The 21,896-nt window shown below is 38.8% G+C and overlaps 2 protein-coding genes across 2 annotated transcripts; both read left to right on the forward strand.

The window, feature by feature from the left end:
• Window positions 1-398: 398 nt before the first annotated feature.
• On the forward strand, window positions 399-3,909 carry psmb1 (proteasome 20S subunit beta 1). The gene is made up of 6 exons (XM_080848613.1): window positions 399-587; window positions 1,161-1,268; window positions 1,468-1,549; window positions 1,722-1,851; window positions 3,204-3,310; window positions 3,588-3,909. The coding sequence occupies exons 1-6, from the start codon at window positions 487-489 to the stop codon at window positions 3,771-3,773; spliced, it is 714 nt and encodes a 237-aa protein (XP_080704739.1). The 5' UTR covers window positions 399-486; the 3' UTR covers window positions 3,774-3,909.
• Window positions 3,910-5,170: 1,261 nt separating this feature from the next.
• On the forward strand, window positions 5,171-9,746 carry tbp (TATA box binding protein). Its single transcript, XM_080848733.1, has 8 exons — window positions 5,171-5,249; window positions 6,095-6,295; window positions 6,499-6,836; window positions 7,035-7,122; window positions 7,232-7,323; window positions 7,709-7,876; window positions 8,337-8,431; window positions 8,937-9,746. Exons 2-8 carry the CDS (start codon window positions 6,245-6,247, stop codon window positions 9,014-9,016), a joined length of 912 nt encoding a protein of 303 aa, XP_080704859.1. The 5' UTR covers window positions 5,171-5,249; window positions 6,095-6,244; the 3' UTR covers window positions 9,017-9,746.
• The last annotated feature ends 12,150 nt before the right edge of the window (window positions 9,747-21,896 follow it).

Consider the following 21,896-nt stretch of genomic DNA (forward strand, 5'->3'; position numbering starts at 1 on the left):
AAGCTTCAAAATAAGAGCATGATGAAATAAGAGGCCTCTGTATTTTTTTGTCACATTGTGATGAATTATTGAAAATCATCAAGAATAGAAAAGAATAGAATATTTAATTTAAAAAAATCACTTAAATTATATGTTTATTGCTAGTAATCATGTCATTTAAAAAAATAGAAAACACCTGTTTGTCAAGAATACGAATCTGAGGCTGCACGATGACAGTGTGTTACATTGATTTTTAAGTCACTATATGTAGCAAAATACTATTTAAAACTATTTATAGTTACTATTAACTATTTACTATATATATTTAATCTAGATTGTTTGAATTCCAAGCCGCTTGGTGGCAGCAAATGTCTCGCTGTTTATGGGTGCAGTTAGACAAAAAGTGTGCATGTTCCGTGTCGGCCATATTGCAGTGAGACAGCGGTATTCCTTTCAGTTCGGATGCTTTTTTGTAACGTTAGTTAGCTGTGTTTACGAGTTGCTACAATGTTTTCATCAGATTCGTACAGTGAAAATGGGAAAATGAGAGATTATCACTATACTGGCCCAGTAGAGCACAGATTCTCTCCCTATTCATTCAACGGAGGGTAAGTATAAAGGCCGACGTTGGTTTCGTTATAACCGAATTAATCTAGCTAACGTAGCTAGCTATGCTAGATACCAATGTTAGCAAGGAAGAAAGACAACTATGGAGTTGATGTTCGCTAAACTACCTTAATTCTGCACTACGTTTGGGTTGCGCACTACAGAACTGAGAGTAACACCACCAGCGTTAGTTTATTCACTGGGGTAATACGCTAAGCAACGATGACTTTAGGATTCGATAATTAGCCATCCCAAATCTGTTGTGGTAAATTGCTAACGTAACTCAGGCTAGCCAATCTGTCTATAAATTATATTAAATATGAGATTAGAGAGATATAAGTTACTGATGTTCGAGGTCGCAGAGAAACCCACGACATTTGGATTGCTGTATTTTTTTCAGCTGAGTTTGGTTTAAGAGCTTCTTGTAGCTTGACTGGGTAGCAAATGTTTCAACCTGAGTTTCACTTTCCACGGTTACGCTTTCGCGTTCATGTTGCAGCTGTAATACAGTTGTATTCCATTAAATTATGCCTTGTGTCAGTTTAATGTAGCGTTACATATGTTTTTCTCCTTAGGACTGTGTTGGCTGTTGCCGGTGAGGACTTTGCCATTGTGGCCTCTGACACACGTCTCAGTGAAGGCTACTCTATCCACAGTCGGGACTCTCCAAAGTGCTACAAGCTGTAAGTGAATAGACTTAACCACCCAACATATGGCACTCCTCTTGTGTCAGAGTTGTTAGTTAGTTAGTGAGTGAAATCTTGTTAAGATGTACAGTTGACTTTGGGAGGTGTGTTGAGGGTTACATGTTCTAATGATCTGAACAATTTGACAGTACAGTAGCCATCACGCTTGTTTGAAACAATTTTAATTAATTTTCAGGACTGGCACAACAGTAATTGGCAGCAGTGGATTTCATGGCGATTGCCTAACTCTGACCAAAATTATTGATGCTAGGCTCAAGGTGAGATGAGTATTCAAGAAGCTTGGCTGAAGAGGCACTTTGCCCAAATGTTTGTTTCTCTTTACATCAGAAATACTCTTTCTTTCATTATATTGTTGGTAATTTCAGATGAGTGTATCACGCTCCTCTAGTTTCTAGATTAAAGTGAAATGTTAAACCTGCTTCTCCTCAGATGTACAAGCACTCAAATAACAAGAGCATGACAAGCGGAGCCATCGCTGCCATGCTATCAACAATTCTGTATGGGCGGAGATTTTTCCCTTACTATGTGTACAACATCATCGGTGGTCTGGATGAGGAGGGTAAGTACAACTTCTTCAAAGGAAGATGTATAAGTTGATCGTCTACCATGACCATAGTCATTGAAACATAATTCATAGCTAACTTGCTGTGTCATAAGTGGGCAAATGTGAACACATGCCCAGTCAGTGATGCCCTCAGTTTTTATTTTTAGCGACCAAACCTCTTAAAGGAGCTATATGTAAGATTGACTAGCTGTCGGCTATCGAGCTAAATTATTTCATACTCCCCAGCCCAAGCAGATTGGGGGCATTGCATTACTATGTTTGTACTCCCCTACTTCCTCTCCCTTCACAGAAATAAACAAAAAATATGGCTAATGTTGGTAAGGCTGAAGGTTACATGTAGGAAAACATTTGTAATGTATCTAGGCTATTAATGTCTCCAACCTCAATGGATATTTATATCTTAAATTAATTCATCCGGTAATCTAACCATGAAGCAATAGTAATATATATCACTGTAAACTACTGGCTGGTACTACCATTTACATTTTTAATTATCATTAAAACCGTGGTTGATTATCACAGTTTAAAAAAAAACACAGTAAACACTGTCTAGCATCAATCAAAATTAGCAACATTCTCCACAATGCATGTGCGCAGGTTCCGCATGCAACATGGGTTTATTTTGTGTCAATGACAACATGATAGAATGCAGTGACGGCCCTCCGGAGATTTTTCAACCGTCTGAAGCTGTTTACGCATATGAACCCATATGTTGCACTTTTAGTTTACCACACAACAGGAGATTTTCTGTGACGGGTGCATTCTCACCTAACATGGAAATATAATTTGGTTTATCATATGGTTACGCAGATGAAGGGAGGACAGAAATAAAATAAAACTAAACTGAACTTAACAAGTTGGCTAGGCATTAGTTCGCTTTGGGAAAGCTGGTTTGTAGCTAGCTACAATGACTGACAAAACATAGCTGACAACCTGCTGCAAGTATGCAGTTGTAAATGTTTTCCTGCTAGCCTTATATGAAAAACTAGCTGGCTAGCTAACAAGCTAGCTACCGTATAATCTCCAATGGAGCCCATGTGAAAAGAGCAAGTCATTGTCCGGACATGTTGGTGTCGAGTCCCGTTGCTAAAACAAAGAATAGATATATGCAGTCAGTTTTATTTTTTAAGCTTGAATTTAAAAAGCTTATCCACAGCAAAACTCACACATTTCGAATGTAATTTAGCACAGAAACCTAGTTTTATACTAGAGCTCATTAATTGACCATAGAATGTGAAGAAATGTCTTTGGTGCACTGTTTTCTTATCTGCACTGACACTGCAATTAGGATTTTACTGACCATGTTCAATAAACACTTTTTTTGTTTTTATCTTGACATTCTACAGGGAAAGGAGCTGTTTACAGTTTTGACCCAGTTGGATCATACCAGCGAGACACTTACAAAGCAGGAGGCTCAGCCAGCTCCATGCTGCAACCCCTGCTAGACAACCAGGTACTTTTCAGTTGTCTTTTATGAATTCATTTGTGAAGAATATTGACCTCATTGTATCTTAACCTAAGTTAAGTTCTTATTAGGCCTAGTTCTATTGAGGGCAGCTGCCAACTTAAGAGTTTATGATGATCTTATGTGTGTGTTAAAAAAATGAAGGGCTTCATCTTGATATGGTCTGTGGTGTTAATAATAATCCAGCCAGTATGTAAAACATCTGTTACCGAGGAGTATTTTATCAAAATGAGATCCTAATATAATCATGCGTTTTCATCCTCAGATTGGCTTCAAGAACATGGAGAATGTGCAGCACGTTCCCCTAACCCAGGAGAAGGCTGTGCAGTTGGTGAAGGATGTCTTCATCTCAGCAGCAGAGAGAGATGTGTACACCGGTGATGCCCTGAAGATCTGCATCATCACCAAGGAGGGTATCAGAGAGGAGACGGTTCCTCTCAGAAAAGACTGATCCATTCTGCTTTTTCCCCGCCAAACTCTTCCTTGTTATTTTTGTCCTGGCTGTTTATTTCCATTGAATGGGTTATTTGGTCGCACTGTTATTTTTACATTCTTTCTGAAAAATAAAATGAAACATCAGAATGTTACCACCTATGTCTGTCAATACTTATTGCTTAGAAAAGTTTTTCCCATTAAGGAATGTACGTGTATTAGTTATTCTGTTCTGCACCGCATCACATTTGCCCACTCACAGAGAGGGCATACTGCTCAGATATCAGTAGCTAAAATAGTTTGAAATGAACTAGTGTTCTGTGAGCCATGAAGTTCTAACTCCTATATACACTCACCGGCCACTTCATTAGTTACACCGGTTCAACTGCTTGTTAAAGTAAATATCTTATCAGCCAATCACTTGGCAGAAACTCCATGCATTTTGGACATGGTCAAGACAAGGGATCTTACATTCAAACCAAACATCAGAATGGGGAAAAAAAAGTGATTTAAGTGATTTTGAACATGGGCTGGTCCAAGTACTTCAAAATCTGCCAGCTCTAGGATGACAGAATGGTACGAAAAAGAGAAAATATCCAATGGGCGCCACTTTGCTGGGTGGAAAATGCCTTGTTGATGCCAGGGGTCAGAGTAAAACGGCCAGATTACTTCAAGATGATAGAAAGGCAACAATAACTGAAAAAAACACTTGTTACAACCAAGGTATGCAGAAGAGCATCTCTGAACGCACAACGTGTCAAATCTTAAAGCAGATGAGCTACAAAAAGAAGACCACACTAGGTGCCCCTCCTTTCAGCTATGAACAGGAAACAGGCTACAATTTGCAGGGGCTCATCAAAATGGACAATAAAGATTTGAAAAAAGTTTACTTGGTCTGATTAGTCTCGATTTCTGCTGTTGCATTCAGATAGTAGGGTCAGAATTAGGTGTAAACATGAAAGCATGGATCCACCCTGCCTTGTATCAATGGTTCAGGCTGGTGGTGGTTTTCTTGGCAAACTTAAGGCCCCTTACTACCTATTGAGCATTGTTTAAATGTCACTGCCTACTTGAGTATAATCACACTAAGGCTGTTTAGGACCTGACTTGGTTAGTCGTCAGAAATAATGCATAATTACAAGCATGGTTTCCTCCTACACACAATCCACTGATGCAAGCGATGGGTATCGGTGCATCTTTTCAGGTTTTTTTTTCACAGACAAGACAGAATAGTCTAGATAAATATGAATTAAGGAATTGACACACAGATGTGGGTAGCAAAGATTTTTCATAGGCCTACGTCAAATCTTTGTAGGTAGTACGATCACTTTCATTTCGTGTCTTTTTGGCGCCTCTAGCTGTCGTCGGAAGTTCTTAACAGGAGGACAGGAACCTGGTGTTCTCGTGTTTTGCGCGCAGCAGATTTGTGCCTGCCTTTTCTGCGGTATGCTAACATAGTCTGGAACTTCAATTTTAACGAAAGTTTGGAGAGCAGGTGAACATTTAAATGTTTCTCGTTTATAGAACCTATATTTATCATCTGAATAATGCACAAATGTGACGGGTATGACAAAAAGTCAACGTTACTGTCTGTTTGCTCTGCGTAGCTAGTAACGTAGGGTTAGCCAACTAGCATTGCATGCCCATGAAACTACTGTTACTTGTATTACTAGCTGCTATATAAAGTAAATTTAGCCGATGCTATCCATGACTTTTCAAGTTTACCAGCAAGGCAGTTTAAAACAAAGTCTTGGTGCATTTGCGTGCCCTTATGCAAACGACCCAAAAACCGCCAGCTCATAGGTATCCTAACGTTAGCTAGTAGCTGCCTAACGGTAACGTTAGTTTTAATGAATTACTTCTTGTAGGTTGCAGACTTACGTTGTCAGTAAACTTGGTAAGAGGACACGTAGTGAGTTGATAGACTTGTCAGCGTTTGTCTCGATATCCACTGGAATATAACACAAGTGCAAGAGAACATACCTTGTAGCAGTATAAGTACCCTACGTTTTTATTATTTTTGTGGTACATTGCTTAATAACTGTAGCTGGTTAAGTCGGTCAAACCTATTCATGTACATTTTCTAGCTAGCACTACTGAGGATGAAGTAGCTTTTTGCTTCGTTAGTCAGATAAATATTGCTGACAGTATGGGCTTGAAGGCCTGCTGACATTCACGTCTCACCCAAAGCCTTGGTGAATGTTACATGAACCCTTGGTGAATGTTGCATGAACCATGAACATTAGTCGTCTTTCGAAACCTGAATTATAAACGTCACCTAGACACAAGGAATACGTCTTTCATCTTGTATTACCCAATTCTTGTGTGTGTATTTTACAGGTTTCCATGTAAGTGTCATCCTGGAAAAGGGATAGAGTGGAAATTATTTCTGACTGGCTTTTGGTGGAAACCACATAAAGGAAGTGAGGTGTGACAAATACACTCTTTCCTTGGGCTTTTTGGCTGGTGTTGGCTTCCTATTTAAGAGCCATGGAGCAGAACAGTTTGACCCCTTTTGCCCAAGGACTCGCCTCTCCGCAGGTGAGTTACTGTGATGCAACAATACTGTAACACCTTGGGGGATTGACGATTGCCTAAATCACTCTGAATATGAGACCCATACCAACATAAAGAAAAGTGGCTTCAAATTACCGTGGGACCTGTAAAGGCACAGTACAATAGTACTAGGCAGACGTGAGACTATTAATAAGCTCACCATGTCTGTCTGTATTCTCTTCACGCAGAGCGTCATGACACCTGGTCCTCCGATCTTCAGTCCCATGATGCCTTATGGCACTGGGCTGACCCCACAGCCTGTGACGAACACCAACAGTCTGTCTGCACTCGAGGAGCACCAGAGGCTGCAGCAACAACAACAACAACAGCAGCAGCAGGCCTCGGCACAACAAGGGGGTGTTGCGGGCACCTCCGGACAGACCCCCCAGCTTTATCACTCCCAGTCCATCACCACGACAACGGCACTGCCTGGCAACACGCCACTCTACAACCCCCTTACGCCCATGACCCCAATCACCCCCGCCACACCTGCGTCAGAAAGTTCCGGAATAGTCCCCCAGCTTCAGTGAGTAATGATCATTTTGAAAGTTGCCAGTTCAAGAGACATCAATGTTGATTTGTGAAATGATGAGGGTTATGTTGGTTTTGATGTTATGAATTTTAGGTCATGTCCGCCAGCCCTACCAGGGTGCAGGAGTGCCTTTCCAAGTCTGTTGTGTTTTTATTCATTATCTTTGCCTTTGTTTGTATTTTTTCTTCTCAGAAATATTGTATCAACGGTCAACTTGGGGTGCAAATTAGACCTGAAGACAATAGCATTGCGAGCCAGGAATGCTGAATACAACCCAAAGGTAAAACTTCATAACAGATTCATATAAAAGATGTACTGCCTGACCATGTTTAGACTGAATTTTACTCACAGCACCGTATTAAGGCAAGTGGTTTGGTCCTGCGTTTCAGCGTTTTGCTGCAGTCATCATGAGAATACGAGAGCCCAGAACTACTGCTCTCATCTTCAGCTCAGGAAAAATGGTGTGCACAGGAGCCAAAAGGTGAAGACCTTGTCACATTAGCATTGAATAATGGAAGCCATTTTGAAATCCATTGTGTCTTTATGTTAATGTTATGTTAATGCATGCAGATAATGGATTTAAAACCTTTCATTCTGAATAATGCTACCTCAGAATATTGTCCGAAGAAATGGGAGTGTGTCCATGTCCACCTTTAGCATGTTTATATGCCAATGTAGGGTAGTGAGTCTGTAATCTTTTCAAGAATGACGAAAATAAATTGAATGTGGTCAACATAACCACCAACGACCATTTTTACCTAGAAAGTGAATTTTTAAAATGGAAATGGGAACCTGGTTTTTGAGACTTTGTATTCACGAGAACTCAGCAAGAGGCCAAATAAAATGTGTTTGGTTTCCCCCCCTAGTGAAGAGCAATCACGCCTCGCAGCCAGGAAGTATGCCAGAGTAGTGCAGAAGTTGGGCTTCCCTGCGAAATTCCTAGACTTCAAGATTCAGAACATGGTGGGCAGCTGTGACGTCAAGTTCCCCATTAGACTGGAAGGACTGGTGCTCACCCATCAGCAGTTCAGCAGGTAAAGTCTTATTCGGTCACTTTCCAATGTTTGGTCAAAGATATTAAAGGTGCAGTTTGATTATGGCAAAAGGTTTTTAATATTTGAGCTCAACGGCCAGCGTCTTGATTGGATGGAATTGTGTAAGGCTCAGTGCAAGCCACTTTGATTCCTATTTACTATTGATGCCCTGGACTATGTATGAAGACCAGGGTTTTTTCGAGCTCACTCACAGAACGGACGGCTAGAGTGCTGTGAGGGACTTTTGACAAAAAGTGTAATAAATTACAATTAAGAACCGCATCTTTTGAATGCAGTCGTTCAGATTCTTTGAGTCTTCGAAGATGAATTTAAATAAGACCTATCAGAGAGGATCACATTGTAGGGTTTTATAGTTAAAGAAATTAACAGTTTGGGTTTTATCTCCCTCTTTTTAGTCTTTAAATGATTAACCTGTGTTGTTTTGTTCGGCCATTTTCAGCTACGAGCCAGAGTTGTTCCCTGGATTAATCTACAGAATGATCAAACCTAGAATTGTGCTTTTGATATTCGTGTCTGGTAAAGTAGTACTCACAGGTGAGAACTTTTCTTCAAATTATTTATATTCTGGGATTTGATTAAAGGGGTCAAAAATGCTATAGAGGTGATGATACGTCACAGTACGATATTCACAACATTAATATTACTGCAAGTCTTTACATTTTAAAAATACAGCAAGTATTTTGTTTCTGCAGTACATTACACATTTTTCCTCAACTGAGACATCCTTACCAATTTCCACTGTGACTCAAGAGAAGAATGAGGTCTCCCGCCATGTTGTGGGCCTCAGACGCAAGAGTAGACATATGTACCAAAATAAAATTTAAATCATAATGATTGGTTGATAAATTCATTAACATTGATTGAATTTGGATGCTTGGTGCCACTGTCTTGATATAATATTGTGCCAGATATCGAAATAACACACTGTAAAGGTCCCCTCCCACCTGTGGTTGATATTTGCATTTATCCCCTTGTCTCAGCTACTCAGTTTGATTTAAAATTGTCATTTATTTTTTTTATTTTTCCCTTCCTTTCAAAGGCGCCAAGGTTAGAGGAGAAATCTATGAAGCATTTGAAAACATCTACCCCATCTTGAAAGGATTTAGGAAAACAACATAAGGATGCTGCAAAATGGGATCTCTGGGATTAGGTTATGCTGTGATGACCTAATGCTTTCGGACATTTTTTTTAGTAGGCCTGTACAGTTGCATCTGTGTATGTATGTAAGTATGTCTGTATATATACAGCAAGGACTCCTTCAGATCACCATACTGGTGAGGCTAATTCAGAGGAGAAACTTGCTTGAACTGATTTCATTGCCTTTTAATACCTTTTTTTAGGTGGTCCTCCAAGCCCGTTCATCTGTCACATTTTAGGAAAGAAATCTTAACGTGTTAGTTTTTGTCATTTCTGTACCCATTCACACATTCCTTGTTCCGGTGGGCGTTTGAAAGTTTATGTATGAGTTTTGTTTCTTAGCGTATTTTAAGTACTTAAAAAGTTGTGAACCATCTGAAAAATTGGTACATGGTTTGCCAGGCTGGATCCATTCATCTACCTTTTCAATGGCATCAACTTGTTCTTGGTGAGACAAGAATTTTCTCCGGATCCTAGTCTTCGGAAAGCTGTTCTGATAAAGGGGGGAAATGCAAGTTATTGTGGCTAGACAGACCTTTTATTATCTTTTATTTAATTTTAAATTTTAGTAATGTCATTTGTTTTTAAATATGCATTTGAAATGCCATTGTCAGTTTTCTGTCACTCGGTTGTGCATTTTATCATGAGCAATAATGTTATGGCTGGGCTCACCGTCTTGCCCCTTTTTAAAAAGCACTCTTCTGTGATTACTTCTTGTTTTGCCCTAATTCTCATCAGTTCTAACTTGGGCAAAAATAAATACTTCCTTACCAAAGACCTTGTCCAGCTGGCTAGACGTTAAGATTGCAAGTATTTTTCACCGTTGTGTTTATATTTAACAGCATGTTAGAAAGCAATGTGTGAGAACTGAGAAGCATCATGCAGGAATGATGTTAATTATTTTTAGTACATTTTGTATCTCCAACTCCTTCAGTGGTCCCAAGTCCATTCTTCAATATCTATAAGTAGACCTTTAAAACTGTACATGTAGCATTGACATTATTTCTGGGCATTGTAATGTAGCACCAGGTAGACTTCTGTTGGGGCAGAAGTGGTGCTTTAATTTTAGGATTTCCAGTCAAACGTAAAAAACCCCGCTGAACCTCAATCTATACATAAATCATAAGATTCCATGGTGGGGAAAACAGGTTTGTGTGTAGGATGGATTATAAAGGTTTCGTTGCAGATAGGTGAAAGACCCCTCCCATTTATTGGCACCCCTTATGACAAATTGTAGAAGGGGTTATGAAAAAGAATCCTTTGGAATCATCTTGACTGCTAACTAAACATTTTTTATGACAGGTTCAATCTTCAATAGAAGTTTATTATGAGGGAGAAAAAAACGTGCCACAATTACTAGCCTTTCATTTTGTGGCAGGACCAGCCTTTCATTTTGTGGCGGGACCAGGATATACTGACAGGACACATTAATGGTAGAGCGATAATCTTGAACTAACACGGCATAAACATTATAAACTTGTTAAGCTTTTTTTCATGTAGATTTTGACTTTTTTGAAGGTGATCAGAGTGTGTAGGATTTAAGCAGTAATCATTGACTACTGTTTCTCTGGGTTAAAAAAATCAGGTGACCTAGGCCGTATTCCTTTTTTTAAATCAACATGTAAGCAACGACAAATAAGGGAAATGAGGAAAAATACTGTTGAGCTTCATAAGGGAATGGTTTATATATAAAAATATACTCACCTGAAAATGTTAGTATATGCAGTTAGGGCAATTATAAGTTCAAATAAACAGGAATATACTTTACTGAAGACTAGCCTGGAAGCGGACTAGATGGTGTATTTTGCCTCCGCACACAGTGAGGCAAAACGGGGGAAATTGCAACTTTGTGTCGCCACACTACCATCAGACGGCACCTCAATACCAATACATTATTTCAAGGGAATGCCAGATAAAAGCTTTTCTTATCATTTAACAACTATAAGCGTATAATTTGCTGAAAGCTACCAGAGCCTTGGCTGGAACTGTTTTATTTTCAGATGAAATACAAATCAGAAGGGAGGGGAGAGGAACATGGCAGCTGAATTCATACATGTTTCAGGTGGTAAATGTACACGATACAAACATAGCGTGGTATATTCATGATGCATACAGAATTGATGGTGGATATGGGGAGAGAACATTTTTGTGTTGTAGAACAGCTTAGTGGTGCTCGTAAGGTTACATTAATAACAAGGGGCCTCATTCTCGACCTTTTTCTGTAATTCTTCAGAAATGTTTCTTACACGACTTCGCAAAAACAACGTAAGAGAAACGCTTCCGCTGCATTCCCGCACGCTTGAAAATGTGTTCCTAAGCAGCCGAGGTCTTCTCAGCTGGGTTCCTTCCGATTAGTTTCTTAGGTTGATGCGCGTTCTCGTGAAAGTGGATTTGCATACATACACGCCCTGCCAGCTCCTTAGGAGACGCAATTTTAGAAACGTGTGCTGTCGCAATCTCCCGAATCCACCTCGTAACAGGTGTTCATTAATAAGGTGGAGATATTGTATTACGTTGAACGTCCGAAGTCCGTAAAACACATTTAATTAGTCACTTTTTTTTTTTTTAAATCGAAAAATAGTCACCATAGGTGTGAAGACCGGTCCCTAGTAGGACTATATATTTTGCAATGAATTCATACTGCGGTACTTGGAGATTGGGTTTAGTGTTTATTTATTTATTCACTTACATTTGCAGTGTTCATGTCTTTCACATTCAGTCACTTATGGCCGGTTCACACTACACGATTGTTGAACATTCCTTCACGATTTAACATGTCACACTATGCGATCACAGAGCCACGACTTCGGGCTTCGTCTTGGTCGGAAGACTGGCCACACTACAAGATCATGAATCTTTGTATCCAGTTGCCTAGGTAGCAGCTAGCTACTTTTGATAGCCTACCTCAAAAGTTTACGTAGCCTATCAAACGTCAATTTCCGGGTAAGACTGGAAATAGACTACTTTAAACCCAACATTTTGTAACCTACATTTACAATAATAACAGTTTAACAGGCTGGACATTCGTTATATACGGGCCAAAGTGAGGTTTATGCTAGGTTTACGCTATGTCAACAATGGATACGTCATTGCGATTCCCCAAAAAATTCTGACATGCCAGACTTTTCGTCGTGGGGTTTTCGAACGTCGCAGACGAAAACATCGCAGGTCGTAAGTATGTCACACTACAAGACCTCGCCTCGTCGCAGACTTTTCTAAATCGGGCCCGATCCTGCAAATTTGTCGGCGACGAAGAAATCGGGGCAAAATCGGGCTGAAATCGTGTAGTGTGAACAGGCCATTAGCAGACGCGGCCTTTGTCCAAAGTGACGTACAAGGGAGAGAACAGTCAAGCTACGAGCCATGTTGACCTAGTGTAACAATAAATACTACCTCGTATAATTATGACTATAAATGTAAAACGTAATTGTTAATGATACAAATGTTCTCGTATTTATTATTATCATAATTATAATAATCCGAGGATGTCTGTAGAGCTGACATGAACGCAATCACCAACGGGTTCTCACAAATTCAACCGTTAACCCTTTTACTGTAATACAGAGTTTTTTCAAATGTCATTCCTCAACGCGATTCCTCAAATAACCACAAGATGGCCCGTGGAATCCCATTTGAGAAGATTCCGGTAGAGTTACGACTGCTATTTCGAGTTCTGAAAGTTGTCTGAAGTTTAGAAGAAAGCACAGAAGAAAAAACTAACGAGAATGCAAATGTTTTCATAAATGTTTCCGAAGTGGAGTTCCTTCTGAAATCCTTAGGAAAGTCTTCCCAACTGCTGTCGAGAATGAGGCCCATTGTTCTGTAGAGCAATGAAACAGCCTGTTGTGTTCTATATAACGCACCACCACTAGGTGGCGACTACGCGTTGAATGTAAGATGTTTTAGTATCAAAGAAGATGATTCAGAATTGGGAAGAAGTAAAGAAAGAAATGAGGAATGACGTGTCCGTGTATTGCTCCTGAACTACTAGTTAAAGATAACAGTTTAGTTTAGTACAATACTACTTTATTTACACACCTACAACATAACACAGCCCCTGCACCAAATAATTATATTATTTACTGAACAATGCAAGGAAAGAACCACAAAATATGTTATTAGTCTTGAGGTAATCATGAGGAGCTGAACAAGCTGCAGAGGGTTCGGGTCCTGAGGCACGTGGAGATGCCAGCTACCTTTCAGGCAGCCCCCCTTGGTCAGAACTGGGAACCCATGGCTATCTATGTCCAGGTTCCCTTTTGTTTTTAATTTAGTAAGTGATAGTTGAAGGAATACGGATTTAAGGTCCAGAGTTAACTCATGGATAGACAACAGCCAATAATTTAATGTATGTTATACCTAGTTCTAATTATAAACTTATTTGGCCTTGGGTGGTGGGTAAGACTTTGAGTGTGTGTGTGTGTGTGTGTGTGGACTGCACTATCAGGATGCCTCCTGTATGACTGACATGTGGTCCCTGGGGGCCACCTACCTGGAACTCTTCACCAGGTCAACCCTGTGGGTCATCAGAAAACAACGAGATCTGGCTGTCGTCATGGCGTTGAACACTCCACCACATGCTCTCTCAAGCCTTAATGAAAAGTATCATTTTTTGTCTTCATTGTTGAACTATGAGCCGCAATCCCGACCCACCGCTTCAGAAGTAGTGGAGTTTCTGAAGTCGGGGCTAATGCTTGATTTGGAGAGCCGATATGGGTACAAGTGGTAGGGAATTGCTAGTGTGTGGAAGTGTTTTTGTTTTTGTTCCTTTGTTCCAGTTAAGTACAGAATCACTGTCTTTTTGTCAGAGTGCACTTTATTAAAGAAGATTTGTTATAAATATGGTTCGTGATTTCTAACTCCTTCTTTCACTCTCTTTCCCTCAACATGATTACCATAATTTCCGAACTATTAAGCGCACCTGAATATAAGCCGCACCCACTGAATAAAAAAAAATTACTTATTTTGAACATAAATAAGCCGCAGGTGCCTACCCGTACATTGGAAACAAATTAACTTTACACAGGCTTTAACGAACACGGCTTGTAACAAGAACAGTTAGTAGGCATACCACGTACTAATATTATACAAATATATAGCTTATTATAAGTGCAAAAGTGAACAATCGAGGATAAGCGAACACACAGAAAGTGATGTTGCTGTTGGTAAACGAAGGGTTGACTCAAAAACGAGGATGATGACGATTTGGTTAAAAAGGGGGCACCTCTGTCGTGGTTTGGGTTAAAAATATCCGCTCTCGTCCATAAAAGACAGTTGTGTCGCCGTGTTGTTTTAGCCAAAGGTGTAAGCACAAGCAACGTAAAATCACCATTCAATTGGCAGCTCACACATTGTCTACTGTTTATCGATTTCGATTTTGTGATTTTTAATCGATTCGCATATTAATGACGGATTATCGATTCGTACGTCCAAAGATCGATTTTTAATTAAAAAAAATTTCAAGCATAATAATAATGCACTGGTTAGGGTCCATCTGAGAAAATCGGAAAAAAATCGATTCTGAAACTTAAAAATCGGAATCGAATCGATTCTTGAAATTTGAATCGAAACCCAGCTCTACACATAGGTAAGGTAGGCTACATACAGTTGGCAGCTGCTAGCTTGTGATGAACTCATATTAATATGTGTGAATATGAACTCTTCCATACCAAGTTGCACAGGCACCCTGAGGGCTTTTTACCCCTTCCCATTATAATTGTATGAGTTAAATCAAGGATACTAGATAACTAGCTATCATTTCATGCAAATGTAACTCTTCCATTGAAATAGTTTATGCTAAGGTTATTTAAAGTTTCCTTAGCTAGCACAGCAATTCAATAACCAGTAACAACCAGGAAACACAACTTAAGCTGCAAAGTTTAATTTTTCAAAATCATCTCACCATTGATAAAGCAGTCTTGGGTTCTACGTGATTACAACCACTTGTGGAATGTTAAATGACTTCACGGTAACACTTTATAATAACTACACACAATTCATCATTTATTAACCCTTTCGTGCATGGTGTCCACATGCGTGGACAGTTCATTAAACTTAATTTTGTTTCGCATTATCATAGTAATATTCTCCAAACCACATAGAGGCAGTGACAGTAGACTCAGAGCAATATAATAACAATATGTACAGTGGGGAAAATAAGTATTTGAACCCCTGCCGACTTCGCAAGTTTGGCCACTTGCAAAGAAATGTGTGATCTAGAATTTTAATGGTAGGTGTATTTTAACAGTGAGAAACAGAATATCAACAAAAAAATAGATTTATGACTTTATTTGCATTTGATGCAAAAAATAAGTATTTGAACCCCCAAGCAAACAGCAAGAATTCTGGCTCCCAATGGCCAGTTATGTGCCCAAAAAGCACACAGATTAGTCCTCATTAGGTCTAACAAGGTATACCTGATCTCAACTGGTGACCTGTATAAAAGAAGCCTGTCCAAAGAATCATACTTCATACCTTCAACCTCACCACCATGGGCAAGACCAAAGAGCTGTCCAAGGACATCAGAGATAAGATTGTAGACCTGCACAAGGCTGGAATGGGCTACAAAACCACCGGCAAGCAGCTTGGTGAGAAGCAGATAACTATTGGTGCGATTATTCATAAATGGAAGCAACACCAAACAACTGTCACCCGCTCTAAGTCTGGGGCTCCATGCAAGATATCCCCTCGTGCGGAATCAGTGATCATTCGAAAGGTGCAGAATAACCCCAGAACTACACAGGGGGAGCTTGTGAATGATCTCAAGGCAGCTGGGACCAGAGTCACCAAGAAAACCATTGGCAACACACCATGCCGTCATTTTTTGAAGTACTGCAGCACTTGCAAGGTCCCCCTGCTCAAGGAAGCGCATGTACAGGGCCATCTGAAGTTTACCATTGCACACTTGAATGATTCTACAGAGGATTGGGAGACAGAATGTGGTCAGATGATACCAAAATCAAGCTCTTTGGCATCAACTCGACTTGCCGTGTTTGACAGGGGGGGGAATGCTGAATATGACCCCAAGAGTACATCATACCCACCATCAAGCATGGAGGTGGAAACATTATGCTTTGGGGCTGTTTCTCTGCCAAGGGTACAGGACGACTCCACCGCATCAAGGGGACTATGGATGGGGCCATGTAACGTGGAATATTGGGCTTGAACCTCATTCCCTCATTCCCTTCCATTGAAAACACAACCTTAAAGATTTGGAGAGGATCTGGAAAGAGGAGTGGACCAAAATCCCTCCTGAGATGTTTGTAAACCTGGTGACCAAGTACAAGAAACGTCTGACGTCTGTGCTTGCCAATAAGGGTTATTCCACCAAGTACTAAGTCATTTTTGTCAGTCAGTTTTGGGGGTTCAAATACTTATTTTTTGCATCAAATGCAAATAAAGTCATAAATGTTATAAAATGCATTTTTCTGGATTTTTTTGTTGATATTCTGTTTCTCACTGTTAATACACACCTACCATTACAATTATAGATCACACATTTCTTTGCAAGTGGCCAAACTTGTGAAATCGCAAGGGGTTCAAATACTTATTTTCCCCACTGTATAATCTTGTATTTGGAATGATAACTGTGTAAAGACATCATTAAGTCAAGATGGCTGACGGTGCTGAACATGTGCTGAATACTCCAGGCATATCTGTTAAAAACTTCTACCCAAGAAGGCCAAATCAGTCCCAAAAAAACATTAGCATGTAGAGGAAAGTGTGTTGAACAAATCTGTGTTAAAAAAAAAATGAAATTTGATGTAAAATATAGTTTGTACACCCTAAAAACCAACTGTCCACGTATGCAGACGTCATGCATCAGAGGTATCGGATGGTATTAAATCCCATTATAAAATTATTATAATTTTTTTTTTATTTGAATTTCAAGTTTAGGTTCATTTTAAGTAAGAAAATCAATCCAAAAAAAATTTAGACCATTTTTTTCATAATTCATGCATGAAAGGGTTAAGCATTTGTTACCTATTAGGTAATGGTTTGTTCACCATTAGTTATTTATATTTCATACATAACGTATCATTAGTAAAGCATTTCTTCACACAGTAATAAATGGTTTGTTCATAGTAAATAAGCATTCTAAAAAACTATTAAATAATGGTTTGTTCACCATTAGTTTTTTATTGTTCATACATAACGTATCATTAGTAAAGCATTTTTTCACACAGTTATAAATGCTTTGTTCATAGTAAATAAGCCTTTTAAAAAACTATTAAATAATGTTTTTTTTCACCATTAGTAATTTATTGTTCATACAGAACGTATCATTAGTAAAGCATTTTTTTTAACAGTTATAAATGGTTTGTTCATAGTAAATAATTCTTTTAAAAAACTATTAGATAATTGTTTGTTCACCATTACTTATTTATTGTTCATACATAATGTTTCATTAGTAAAGCATTTGTTAACACAGTTACAAATGGTTTGTTCATAGTAAAAAAGCCTCCTAAAAAACAATGCTTGTAAATACATCAATTATACTTAATTAATACCAAAACAACCATTTATAAATGAAATGATTTTCCCATTATAGACCAGTTGCAAACTATTACTAAATGCTTTATTCATCATTTGTAAAGCATTGCTCCTATGTTAATTCTCATCAATAAAGCATTTGTACACACACTCATTAATGGCTTGTTCATAGTAAGTAATGCTGTCCAGAATTACGTTAAGCAATTTTACCATTATTATCTAGGAATGTATAAGGCCGGTTAAAACCTGGAAGTTGATGACTAACAGACTATCTAGACCTACATTTGTTCATGCCTTAAATAAAATGTTATGATTTAGAAATAGGCCTCAACTAATAGCTGGGGTGTTAATACATATGTTACAAATACTTACCAATTAGGTTATCCATGATTCATTCATGAGTTACTACGGATTAGTTGACTACAAGGTGTGAGCCCATCTAAAGTGAGCACTTTCTATGCTTTACAAAGCATTTATAAATGAGTGGCAAACATAACCTGGACACAAATATGTATTATTCTATTTGGACATGCCTACGGATAGTTAGTGTTACTGCATCTTTAACAAGCACCTAACAACACTTCAATTCATGATTAACTCATGAGTTACTACTGATTAGTTGACAACATGGTCTGAGCCCATCTAAAGTGAGCACTTGCTATGCTTTTCAAAGCATAAACAGAATGAAAAGCTAGCAGATGCCAAAGAGACACAAGTAAAATAAGTATTATTTTAAGAAAAGGTAAAGAAATGTCAAAGTGTTGAAAACGTACAAATATTTATTTAAAACTAAATACATTATAATTATTATTTTCAACACAAATTGTGTTTTTAAACAGTGACTAAGATCACACACCCCAGGGGAAAAAAAAGAAACTGAAAATAAGCTATGAACAATGGTATTGAACAAACATTAAAAAAAGGCAAATTACAATAAATAAAAAAATACAATTAATGCATACTTATGTTGTCATAAAACAAACAAACAACAATATAAACATATGTATGTACAATTAATTAACACTACCTAGGCCTACTTATATTTTTTTGAGATGTCGTGCATTAGCCGACCAAATGCACCATGGTGGTGCTTTTTCGCCAGCCACTCGTTCCACTCTATGAGGAACAAATGGTCAGAGAGCAGACTTTCTGACCAATTTCCCCTCAGTCTCCATATCTGCTCCTTGTAAGAGCGCCAGGCCCTCTCCACGTGCTGAGTATGAGCCCCAGTACGCGGATCAACATACCACCTACTGTGATTCACAGTATGATGGTGGTACCCAAGCCCTGAGAGTACACGGTAGGAACGCCATTCATCACTTATAATTGATGTCCCTGGTCTGACATGGTGAACTATTAAAGGCACGAGGTGCCCCCTGGAACTCTTCTCCACAAGGCGCAAAACTGGCCTCCTTGCCTCTCTATTCACGCCAAGCATCCCAAATACCCACTTCCGCCGTCTCCACCCACCAGCCATCCTTCCTCTTCCATACTTATACAGGAAAAAAACAATACAGATATAATCAGTTATATATTTTACTATTATACAATCATATTACTATAAAAAATAACTTGATTAACTACTGTTTTTCACAAGTATCAAAATGTTGTAAACTAAAGCTAAAAACATACCTTTCGTTTGTGTCGAAAATGGCTCTCATCAATAGCTACAAACTCCCTTCTCCCACCAATCTGCTGACGTGTCCGCCTCCTCAACCTCTCCATCGCAAACACACATACCTCCCTTATTTTTTTGGCCATTTTGGTCAGAGTGGCTGAACTGGCTGCAATGCTGTCTTCCATCATGTCAATTTGTCTAAGTCTAAGTCTAAGACCCTGTGAAAATCTTCAAAGGTAAATACAAAAAATGTTGTACTGTTAATACATTTAACACAATCAAAGAGACCAGCAAAAAGCAAAACAATACACTGTATTGTTTCTTCAATAATGAATTCAGCTTGACTGGCTTAAAGTCTTGCTACGCAGTTTCTTAGCTAGAACATTTATTTTGTCACATACAGCAATCATCTCCTAACGATCCACTAGCTGCCTGTCCGCTGAATATGCTAGCTCTCTGTTTTGTTTGAAAAGCCGTGACGGCACCAAAAAATGCTTCAAGAACCTTCAACATAGAAATGTGGTTAACATCATATTCAGACAGTCAAGCACATATTAACCGAGCACTCTATACTATTCATTTCATTCTTTGATTTATTTTTAAAAAGACAATGCTTTGCATGTTTCAATTACTCAAAATATAGGCTCTTTTTCTCGCTGTGTTTTACTTTTCTACACTTCCTCTGCTCAAGTGCATGGTGCTATTTCAGAAGGGCCTTGCTCACTTAACTGCTGAACTTTAAAGGCTCTCTGTCTCTACTACCTAGCAGCCACCATGGCTAGCAACACAACAGTCTTTCTACACATTATCTGTTTTAACTTCCAATGACATGTTAAGTCACTTTTGCATTGTCATGCACTGGTAATTCCTTGGAATAACATTTGTAGTTATTTTTGCTAATAGGGTTGTATAAAGGTGGTTATATTATATACCTATTGTTAACCTTACACATAACGCATAACACTAAAAAGTACCAACATAGCCAATAATAACAAGCAATGACAAATATAATGTTAACTCAACAATAGCACATACATTACAATAATACGAATAATAATGCAAGTGTAGGCTTAAACATTACAAAACAAAAAGTAATCAATTAAAATAAAAAGGTAAAACTATAAAAAGTTAATAAAAGTATGGCTCCATAATCAATTACATTAACAGAATGGCGAGGTGATTTCTTAAAACTCAAATGTATTGCTTACCTACCTATACATGAATTGCATCCAATTTTTCAGAGAGACCTTTGAATGACTGAACATTGACTTATGCCGCACAGATTTTTGTGTGGGCTTTCTGTAATGTGCAACCCGTCGACAGATCCTAACAAACAGTAACATACCGTTGTTGTTATTTAGAGAGGTGCATCATACAATTAAAATACAATCAGCACAATTGTACATGTCCCCATATTTTACTATAAAATACATGATAAGGAAAAGCCCACGTATTGAGAACTATGAATGGAAATGTCATGCATATTACTGAACCGCGCCAAAAGATGTAGTGGCCATAAATAGGCTAAATTCACGAGAAGAGAGTGTGCACGCTTGAGTTCACATGTGTGTGGCATACCCCCCATTTTTTTTTCTTTGGTCCCTTTTTCATGATTTTGTGGCCTTGTCAAGCTAAAAAGGCACCGGATGCCTAAAAGAGCCCGGATGATGTAATGTTGACTTTCGAACGACTCTTGAGTGACAGTTGCTATGCCAACGCCAATACGTCACCCTAACGCGATTTACCTCAGAGCATCTTGCATTGTACTTTGCTACCTGAGACCAGCTTGCTTGTATTTGACCTACAATAAACCAACCAAAACAACCATGTGCTTGATGTTTGACTTTGGTAGGAAAGTGGTTGATTCGCTAGTTGGTTATAGTATCAAAGTAAGCACATTTCATTAGCTAGCTCGTGCTAGTGTAACGAGCTATCTTGTTAGCTTGAAGCTATTCATCTGTTGTGCTTAAATTAAGAAAGTCCTTAATGTGTTGTGATTTTAAGACATATCTGACGGCACCCACAATTAAATTTGAACAAAACAGGGCATTGTTTGCACAACATTTTACTAAAGAACAACGGGGGCTTGCTAGCTTTGACATGCTAGCGGACATTGCTAACTTACAGGTTACCAGCAGGCAGGTGTAGCTAAAACTTTTTATTCGCTTAATATTGTGCCTAAACGGATACTATGTACCCCGACACTTTTTGGCTATCAGTCAGAGAGTCTCAAGAGTAGTTCGAAAGCCATCAGCTACGTTTTAGTCGCTTAATATTGTCGCACAAAAGGAGGAATTGCTATTAGCAATATAGATGCTAGCGCGCGAAACCTGTTGATGTGTGCTTACTTACAAAAGACCGGCAGCCAATATTAAGCGTGTAAAAAGTACCTGATGGCTTTCGAACAACTCTTGAGACTCTCTGACTGATAGCTAAAAAGTGTCCGGGTGCGTAGTGTCCGTTAAGGCACAATATTAAGCGACTAAAAAGTAGCTGATGGCTTTCGAACGACTCTGAGACTTAAAGCTAATAAGCGCCCGGCCTACGTGGTGACCGGATTACGTAATGCTAACGTTGGCATAGAAACTGTCACTCAAGAGGCGTTCGAAAGTCAATATTACGTCACCCGGGCTCTTTTTGGCATCCGGTGCCTTTTTAGCTTGACAGCCTTTTATTTTATTTACTTACGATGCTGTTGCATGTTTTGGCCTATAGATGGCGCTGTTAAACCAGAGTTAATGCAGTTTACAT

The sequence above is a fragment of the Sprattus sprattus genome (genome assembly GCF_963457725.1).
Source record: "Sprattus sprattus genome assembly, chromosome: 12".
NCBI lineage: Eukaryota > Metazoa > Chordata > Actinopteri > Clupeiformes > Clupeidae > Sprattus > Sprattus sprattus.

Coding starts and splice junctions, on each gene's coding strand:
- psmb1 (XM_080848613.1), top strand. CDS start 487: ATGTTTTCATCAGATTCGTACAGTGAAAATGGGAAAATGAGAGATTAT. Junction 1,550..1,721: donor TTATTGATGCTAGGCTCAAG/GTGAGATGAGTA, acceptor GCTTCTCCTCAG/ATGTACAAGCACTCAAATAA. Junction 1,852..3,203: donor CGGTGGTCTGGATGAGGAGG/GTAAGTACAACT, acceptor GACATTCTACAG/GGAAAGGAGCTGTTTACAGT.
- tbp (XM_080848733.1), top strand. CDS start 6,245: ATGGAGCAGAACAGTTTGACCCCTTTTGCCCAAGGACTCGCCTCTCCG. Junction 7,123..7,231: donor ATGCTGAATACAACCCAAAG/GTAAAACTTCAT, acceptor CCTGCGTTTCAG/CGTTTTGCTGCAGTCATCAT. Junction 7,877..8,336: donor ACCCATCAGCAGTTCAGCAG/GTAAAGTCTTAT, acceptor GGCCATTTTCAG/CTACGAGCCAGAGTTGTTCC.